The sequence below is a fragment of the Helianthus annuus genome, chromosome 12, assembly GCF_002127325.2.
Source record: "Helianthus annuus cultivar XRQ/B chromosome 12, HanXRQr2.0-SUNRISE, whole genome shotgun sequence".
In the NCBI taxonomy this organism is placed as follows: domain Eukaryota; kingdom Viridiplantae; phylum Streptophyta; class Magnoliopsida; order Asterales; family Asteraceae; genus Helianthus; species Helianthus annuus.
In genome coordinates this window covers 36718380-36728736 of record NC_035444.2, presented here as the reverse complement: position 1 = coordinate 36728736, position 10357 = coordinate 36718380, and the positions used below count along the sequence as shown (strand labels likewise).

General features: G+C 33.9%; 1 protein-coding gene across 1 annotated transcript; it reads left to right on the top strand.

The window, feature by feature from the left end:
* Positions 1–2279: 2279 nt before the first annotated feature.
* LOC110892716 lies at positions 2280–2780 on the top strand. The gene has a single exon (XM_022139867.1). The coding sequence runs from the start codon at positions 2280–2282 to the stop codon at positions 2778–2780; it is 501 nt and encodes a 166-aa protein (XP_021995559.1).
* The last annotated feature ends 7577 nt before the right edge of the window (positions 2781–10357 follow it).

The following is a 10357-nucleotide window of genomic DNA, read 5'->3' as shown; positions in this document are numbered from 1 at the left end:
GTATACAAAACTCCAACATACTGACGATAATTGTAGAACTACAAATACTTAATCACTTTTAATTATGAGATAAAAACAATTGAGATTTTGTAAAAACAATTTGTGAAAAGAGGAATTACTCACAAAAAGGTTTCATAAAAAGGAGGATTACTCACATTGCTAATTTAGGTATATCCCTGTGACTTGCTGATTGTTATCTATTAGATTTAAACAATGCACACGTGTTAGTATTATAACCCAAATTTACATTAGTTATGCCCTCCTCGAGACAGAACTCCAACGACTGAGTCAGGCAGAGCCTCGACATGCGTTCCCGATCACTAGATCAATCAGGCAGCGTATCTAATACGTAACCGGGAGTTATGATACTTACATCGAGGCAGAGCTTTGTTATTTTAGTGGGTATAATACCCAGGAATTATAATTGCTATTCAGAATTGAGAGAGAATTGTGATTTTTGAACGATTGGAATGAACGTCGAACTTCCCAATTTATAGGGCCTGATCAATGGTCTCTGGTGGCCCACGAAAGAGAGACAAGGGGCTTTCGCGCCCCGCGAGCTAGGTCGGGCAGGGTGTAGCTAGGCTGAGTCGACCCAGTAGCCTCGACACGCACATGCCACGTGGCGGCACCTGGTTACGCTATTTATCCCCTCGCTCGCGGCCCGCGACAGATCAAGAGGGATCTGTCGCGCCCCCCAGAGCCCTTTAAATTTTGTTTTATTTGATTTTTGTAAAAATAAAGGTATTTAGGGGCCGTTTTCGTATACGGGGTGTATTTTAGGACATATAGTGGTGTTTATACGTATTTTAGGAGGGTTGTTATATAGTGAACCGAACCGAAAAAGATAAAAAATAAAATAAACATATATGTAAACTTAGGATTTAAAAAAAGTTAACGAACGCAAATTATTGCTAAAAAAATCAAATTAATGATAAATAAATTACTGCTAATAAAACATAAACATAGATAAATACTTAAGAATTATCAATTACCATTTATTACTAAAAATAAAATAAATAATAAATAAAATACTACCATAAAAATAAAAACAGATATCTAAAAAATATGAATCACTATTCATCACCACTTTAAATTCACACACACACACACACACACACACACACACACACACACACACACACACACACACACACACACACATATATATATATATATAGGATAAGGATCCGTTAGGAACCACCCTTTATTGCGAGAACCGCGAGAACCTGTGTGAACACATGGCAAAATTGTAATTATGTTATATTTATTACAAAACACGCTCCCCTCTTCTCATCACTATGTTCACGATCTACAACTTTTAATTAGGGTTTCATTCATCATATCAGATTGTTGTATACATTGCAGGTCAGATTGTTGTATACACTGACAACGACGGCCGACGGCGTTCACGTAACTCACTGGAGTTCACGGCGGCGACATCCAGGCACGGTGTTTCCCGCGGCATTCACAACGAACAACCCACCATTTACACGCTCTACATGGCATCCTCTGACTCATCACGTGTCGATCCTCACACATATGATGTTCCTCCTCATACAGTCTCTGATAATCCTCCTCATACATCTGATGTTCCTCCTTATACAGTCTCTGATGTTCCTCCTCATACAGTCTCCGATGTTCCTCCCATACAGTCTCTGATAATCCTCCTCATTCATGACATCCTCTGTTGGTCCATCTTCTGATAATACAGTTGATAGTCACAAGATACATACAAATACAGAACATCAACGGTTGCAATTCATTCGATTTGTGACTAAAGGTATTATGTTGAGTGTAAATGATGTATATACTTTGTAAATCATTATATTTATTGTAAATGATGTTGTATTAGTTATATGCACATGTGCATTATGTTTACTGTAAATTATATTGTATTAAATTATATGCACATGTGCATTATGTTGAAAACTAGACTATATCGTTGATGTATGTATTCTAAACAAGTGCCTTATGGATAACTATCCAATTATGTACATAATGGCAGCAAACAAAGGGTCTTGGGTGGTGGACAACTACAAAAAAATAGGGGAGGTGACTGTGTGAGATTGGCAATAGAAGAACAAGCCGACAACCGGGGAGGCATGGGTGGAGTATATGTAGCTTTTGGCGCTGCTGAAAAACACCCGAATGAAGATGGGTCAATATGGGTGGGGTTGGCACTCGGAAAAATAAGTCGACTTTCAATGTTAAACCCGTTAGATAGGATTCGTGTGTCATAAGCGGGGACCCGTCGAGTGGCTTTGTAATGACCTGGAATGGTTGGGCTACACCTAAAGCCAATATGTTTGCATGGAAAGGCGTTAAAGGCAGGTTACCGACAAAGACAGAGCTGTAAAAAAAGGGGAATTCATATCAGCAACATATTGTGCCCGGGTTGCGGATACGAGCAAGACACTGTTGAACACATCCTCATTCCGTGTTTGATGTCGAAAACGCTATGGTGGATGGTTGGAGCATGGCTGGGAGTAAAAGATTTACATTCTTACTCAACAATGGCAGATATTCTCTATTTTTCCTGGAAGCTGGATATTTCTAAGAAGAAGAAAAAGGCAGTTAACTGCATAGTGATCGTTACATTATGGATCATATGGTCAAGAAGAAATGAGAAGGTATTCAAAGTCGTGCAGTGTTCAAATGCTATAAGACTGGAACAAGTCAGTGAGTATACTCTGTTGTGGATGAAAGTCATAGCCAATATGGAGAATTTAGTGATTGAAAAGTGGTACACCAGTGGTGCGAATGTAATAGAAAAATAGGATTTTATATGTTTATTGTAAGCGTACTTCTCTAGTTCATGTCTAAAGTTATGGTTTGAATATATGGCATCTTGTTATGTTCAAAAAAATGTCAAATGTCGTTATATATAAAATGATAATGCTCGTGTGCATTATGTTGACAATTACATTATGCACACGTGCATTATATTGACAATTACATTATGTATATATTTGAAAAATATAGGATGATAAGGGTGATGCAGACGAGAGAAGATTTCAAAAACTATTCTAGAGACATACGAGAGATGTACGTCTATTTATCGGTGAACCTAATTCAGACATTATATTACATACAATGAAACACCAATTTGCCAACCTCAAAGACTTTTATTTTGATTACGTTATAGTTGATAACGAGCTACAATCGTTCTTAGATGTTCAACCAGACGTCGTAAATCGACCAACCAAATTTATGATTCTTGAATTAACTATTTATGACGATAAACAAATTCCAATCAGTATTCATTTCGATTCTGTTTTTTTAGTTGTCATGATGTGGATTATCAAATTTACGTTTTGATTATGTTTTTTAGTTGTTTTCATGTGCATTACCAAACTTAATGTATTGACAGAAAGATGCACATGTGCATACATGTTTTTCTGTTTAACTTAACATGGTTATTTGATACGGAAAAAAAAGATGCACATGCACAATATACGTGTTCTAATAATGCTCATGTTCACCCATACATATTTTTTTAACAACATACAAGCACCGCTTTGATACGTATATACATCGCTTTAATATACATAATACATCCTTTGATATACATAATACATTGACATATGATTACTATTTTGAATAATGCACATGTGCATCCACACATAATTTATCTTATACAACTACTCTCAACCAAATATACCCACACCACATCAGTTAGCCACTTACTACTTCCCAAACAAAAAAAAAGAAAAAAACAAACACTACGAGTTTCATGTCCTTGAATCACCCACATATAACATCCATAACATCATATTGTTTGTTCCTTTTTCCGGTTGTTGAGCACACCCCAGCATTCCTATTGCTTCAACGCCTCTTCGTCTAACATCTGCTTAACTCTATCATCTGTTAATCCATGTATTTTTTCCATTGATGATCTACAATGAGCATGTGTATCAACATTAATTTATGATCAACATATAAGATATGCACACGTGCATCATTATATACATGTACATAAACATTAAATACCTTAAGAACCTATGTTGACAAATTATGCACATGTGCATATTAACATATTCTGTCAATCTATGAACATGTGCATAACTATATATCACACTATTATACCTTATTAACATATTCCAAGATGAAATACATGTTAGCATAACTGTGCATAACTATATAGATCAAAGTCATATGCATCAACATTATCTAACTTGTTAAACTATTATTGCAAACTATGCACACGTGCATGTTAACCTATTATAACAATTTATGCACATATGCATAACTATATGGATCACAAATTTAGTTTCTTATCCTGTTATGTGTAATCATATTCTGTCAAGATATGCACATGTGCATAACTATATATCACAAAATTATACCTAATCAACATGTTCTGTGTAAGCCTGTTCTGTTAGAAAATATGCACATGTGCATATCTATATAGATCACAGCATTACCTTATTATCCTGTTCCGTGTAAGCATATCCTGTCAAAATATGCACATGTGCATAACTATAGCTATGCACATGTGCATTAACATGACATAACTTATCAACAGTTATAATTCAGTAAAAAAAACCCTAACACTTACCAAATCAAATTTCGTGTTGCCCATCATATCTAGCATTATTCACATAACACTATTCATCAATAAAAACTACATGAACAAACACATAACTAGCACAATACATATAGTTCTATCACAACATTCGCCCCTGTTCATTTAAAAAATCATATATATAACACAATTTTCAATAATGCAGATATGAAACAGGTATGAAACAGGTATGAAACGACTGCTTAAGTGTCATAATCACATAATAACATATCTGAATCGATGATTAAGAGTTGTATTGTCATATACGACTACAAAACAAAGTGTATGAACTTACAAATTCACAGAACGGTGCAACAACGAATCGTGATTCCGTTAGACGACATATGTTCTTTATTATCCCTATTTGTACAACAAACCTTGATGATTATGATCGTTTTGCCCTAATTTGTAATCGAAGATGAATGTGCGATCGATGATTATTTTCTTATTGCACTAATATCTAACATACGACGAATTTTGATGACGAACTGCTGATATTGTGGAGCGTCGAACTTGAGTTTTTGTGAATCGCTATGATGAATCGCAAATTGATGATGCTTGTGGGATTGTCGGACGTGATTACTTGATAGATTGTGATTTAGTTTTTGTTTGAAGTCCAGTAGTACAGGATGCAGGGAGGGGAGCGACTAATTTACAAGTTTTATGTATTTACAAAATTGCCCCTTGTTCACATTGGTTCTCGTGGTTCTCGCAATAAGGGTGGTTCTCGCATGAACCTTACCCTATATATGTGTGTGTGTGTGTGTATAATGAGTGTTCATAAATCGGTAAACCGAATGAACCACTCAAATCACAGTAAGTCGACAAGTTCAATCGGCTTGTGGTTTAAGGGTTTGTTCAGAAATATGATTGGCGGTTTGACACTTCAGGGTTTGAAACTTGAACCTGAAAGTGTAAATCAAGCTGGTTGTCTAACCATTATTAGTACTTTTTATATTTTAGAATATGCATATATATATATATATATATTTTAGGATCATATACAAACACTTTTTTTCGGTGCGAAATGTACGAAGCAAAAAAAATGTTTCGCAACAAAAACAAAAACAAAAACAAACAATGACATTTTTGTAAATAGTGTAATTACACTACTAAGCAAATAATCACTATACAACAAAATTGAAGTGTAATAATTATTATGATACTTTATAACTAATGCATAATATAACTGTTAAACCTTTGTTCCTTGGTTGAAGCTTTAAGTGCCACACGATTGCAATTACCAAAAGTAAATATAATGTCGACGTGACTGATCTTGGCAACTACTTGTTGGTGTATATGGAAGACAAGAAACGATAAGGTGTTCAACAAGCCCTTATCTTTTGTAAAAATCGGTGAAATACAAAGTTGATTTACATTTTATGGGTGAAAAATCATGCGAATCTAATCAATCAACCATCTTTAAAATCTTCAAAATGGTGTAGATTTCTGTTCTAAAAAAAATTACTACATTATAATTTTATGCACTATAATTTTAAAGTACCTTAAGAATTATTACACTTCAAATTTGTTGTTGTGTAACTACATCTAAAATTGAAATGTATTAATTATCATACTACTTTAATTAATTTTTATTTGGTTCCCGTGAGGGTAAAATTTGTAGTGTAATATTTATTAACACTGCAATCTATGCAATTAATATTGGTGATATATCAGTTATATCCGTCCCATAGTAAAACATTGGTATCGATAATATTGGTTATATTGACCAATATCACCAATATTTTGACTGATATGTCACGGAATTATTAGTGTTAAATTATTATAGATATAAATTCTACATGATATTTAAATTACCAATATCCCACCTATATGGCGATATCTCACCAAGATAACCTATATCTCAAATCTATGTTGTTAATATCCTGATATATCGGTGATATCGTTATCGGTCCCCTGCCGAGATATTGGTGCAAAATATTCATGCCAATAATATCGGCGATATTGACCGATATTAGACTTATATATCACTAATTTTCCCGATATCCGTACCTTTCTTCTTAGTTCTACCATTTGTCTTTCTTCTTATTGCTGCTATTAGTGTTTTAAGTCTTTAGTTGTTACTGTTAAATGTTAGTGTTTTAAGTCTAAGTCAGTTCCTACTTGCTAGAATTGTTAGTGTTTTGCAAGTTGCAAAAGTTTAATTATTTAATGGTATGAAAGTATACTGATTTGTTAGTGTTAAATTGTTATATATATAAGTTTAACATGACATTAAAATTATCGATATCCCACCGATATCTCACCGCGATAACCGATATCTCAAATATCGGTCCTTGACTGATATCTGATATTTTACCGCATTAACTACTTAGTCTCAAATATCGGTCCTTGACTTATATCCGATAGCGCTATACATGTTAAGGGAGGCTTGTACGAAGTTAATGACAAGTAAAAAGCATAAGAATAGTCTAGCATATACGAACTCAAGCACAACGTAATAAGCATGTGATTGCGTGTGTTTAATAGCATAAACGTATTGCACCCAAAAGTGTAAAAGTAAAAGGGGGTCATGTATACTCACGGTTTTGCAAAGCCTTTCGATTATCCGTGAATTGACGAGTTGTTAAGAATGTGGAAACGAAGGTGTATGGTCATCCGGAGTTTATGGAGTTGTTTGATTCAGGATTTAGAATTCAAGTACAAAAAGTATGTATACACGAAAATATATCTTGTCTAAGTACTCGTTTTGACACTAAGTTTTTATGTGATTTCATGGGTCCTAACTTGCCCATTAGAATCATAAACAAGAAACTTAGAACAAAGATAAAATAACCTATATATATATATATATATATATATATATATATATAGAAACGGGATCGGGAGAAAACGCTCAAAAGTGTGAGAACGGTGAGAACGCTTCCTGACCCGACACGTGTCACGCCACTTAGAAAAGGGCAGAGTGGCTTTTTTCTCCTTTCATCTTCTGCTTTTCCAGTTCCGCTTTTCCCGATGTTGTTTTAATTTTTGGCTTTTAAGATTTTTGGTGTTAACCAAATTCAATAATTAATGGCGTTTTAATGGTTTCATTGTATCAACATTTTGGCGTTTATGGCGTTTATTCACATCGTATGCCATTGGAACCCACGGGGCAGGAAATCTATTTGAATGGCGTTTTCCAAGGCGTTTTAAACAAGATGGCCTATTGATCTATTATTTTTTATAAACATTTTGGCATTTGTGGTATCTTGACATTTTACTATTGTTAAATTATATTTCAACAACAGGAAAAAAAATACAAGGGAAGGAAATCAATTAAAAATCCTAATCGGATCTCTTTTTCCCAATCTTCACTGTCACCAGTCTCTCTCTTCTTTAATAGTACAAGAACTGTCACCAAATATATGGCGTTTTATGTAAAACTTAACAAACCCATGGGTTTGATTTTTTTTGCCTGCTCGTCTGTTGAACTGGCTTTTTTTGTGGATGTTTGGGGACATAGATCTATGGCGTGTGAGTGGGTTTTTTGCTTTTTCTTTTTCTTTATCTGGATCTTCATCTTTATAGTGAACCCACTCTTCAGTGTCATTGACCTCTTCTCCTCATCCAAACCTTCTTCAAGAACAAAAAATACAAAATGCCATATGACTTGCATCAGTATCTTTTTCCTGAATTTTTGTCCATCTCATGCAGTAAAATCTTTCTGAGTTACTCCCCTCTGATAACAATTCTTTCAGTTTATTTGTTTGCGTTTTACAGTGGGTGGTATTTAGTAGTATTGGCATTTCTTTTTTTGGTTTGATCAAATGGTAGTAGCTGAGATGTATCATTTTATAGGATGTCTTTTTGGCGCCTAAATTAGGCGGTGCATTACTATAATAAAGTATTTGTCTTTTCAGTTACTGTTTTGTAATTAATGTTTTTGATAAGATTTATCTCTGAAGTCTGTAACGCGTCCCATCTTTCAAGTTTGACGTTTTAGATTCTTCAGTATTTACTGATTTTGTATTTACTGTTTCTAGTTACATTTTCAAGTTTGCTTTTTATTTTTATTTTTATTTTTATTTTTTTGGGTTTTTTAAAATAATTTTTCAAAGTAATTTTATTATAGTTTGGGAGTTTTTTGGTGGCGTTTATCTGGATAATATCGTTTAAACATGCATTTTGGCTGTTTTGACGTTTTTATTTTATATGGCGTTTTTATTATATAACAATTAACTGAAAAGGAAAATAAAAAAAAAGAATTCATAAACAATTGATCTTCCAAATCTTCTATGTCTCCAGTCTCTTTTTTCTCTTTTTGAATCATGTTAACTGGCTGGTTCGACTTTCGTATGATTCATTTTGTTTTTTTTTTGTTTTTCAAGTAGTTTTTTTTGTTGCTATTTGGAAGCACACAATCTGACATCAGCATATTTTTCTTGAAGATTTGTCCATCTCATGCAGCAAAATGTTATTGAGTTTATATTCTTCATCCAACAATCTTGAATTTTTTACAATCAACGATGTTTGATTTTTTAACTTTTTTTTGGCGTTTTACCGATAAAAAGAACGCCACGAAATAAGAACACCTTAAATCTCAAATTTTGATCATGCTAAAATCAATAATGTTTTGCTGTATGAGATGGACAACATTGTTAATCCTCGGTTAAGGAAGATAACTGACAATGTTGTCCACCCCATACAGCTAAACTTTATTGATAATAAACCTCAATAATATTTTTGTATGTTTTGGAGTTATAAGTTTGATGGAAGTTTAGGTTAAGTCGATGAGATTTTACTCAATAAAATGGACAATATCCTTACTTAAGGATTTTGTCTATTTCATTGAGCGAAATCTTACTGACAGCCAAACTGAAATTCAAAAAAACGTTTTTGGGGTTCAAGATATTTGATGTTTGGGTTTTTTGGCGTTTCTAAGGCGAATGGGTTATATGAAATATGACGTTTGGGTTTTTGTGTGTGTTTTTAATTGAAGGTCTAAGATGTTGTATATATAGGATTTTTTGGCGGTTTTTTAGGCGGGATTTTACTATAATTAAGTTTGGCGTTTTATATTTAATGGTGTTTTACTTAGAATGGTATGTGATTTTTGTTTTTGGCGTTTTATTTCATGATTTGGCGTTTTGCGTGGAGTAGTCAAAAGACCCTTTTACCCTTAATGAAGCGCGTCCACGTAATAAAATTGATGTTATTTACGAAAACGCCACCGCGCCAATCTAGTCCATAGATTGTTTTGATCGGACGATCGTTAAGCGTTCTCACTGTTCTCACACTTTCTATCGTTTTCTCTAAATCCCGCCTATATATATATATATATATATATATTATATAGTATATCTTATAATAAGTCCATCATGAATGTTATAGATAACTTGTAAGTCAATCATGGAGGTATGAACACGTCATTGTATAATTCACCAAAGTACAAAGATTACCAACTTAGTCGGTAAACCCGGTTGGTCATGAATGAAAGTAAAATAATTCTGTTAACATACAAAGTCGCCAAATAAGAACAACCCGGGCGTGTCATACCCAACATGCCAAATGTTGGAGGCGAGGCGGGGTTAACTGACTTTAGGACTAGGAAACTACTTAGTGAATATGAATAAAACATCAAGTGAGGTGGTGGAACAAGTTAAGATAGCCAAGGCTTCCAAGGTCCACACCTTTACCAAAACAAAAGTCTTGCCATATGAACTATGGTAAACTTGGATGGTTTCAATACTTGTGAGTTGTCTAAACCCGATCAAAACAGAAAGTTTAGAGGGTGTTTGCACCTTTAAACTCATAAGAATCAACCATACACAAGCTCTCAAACCATGG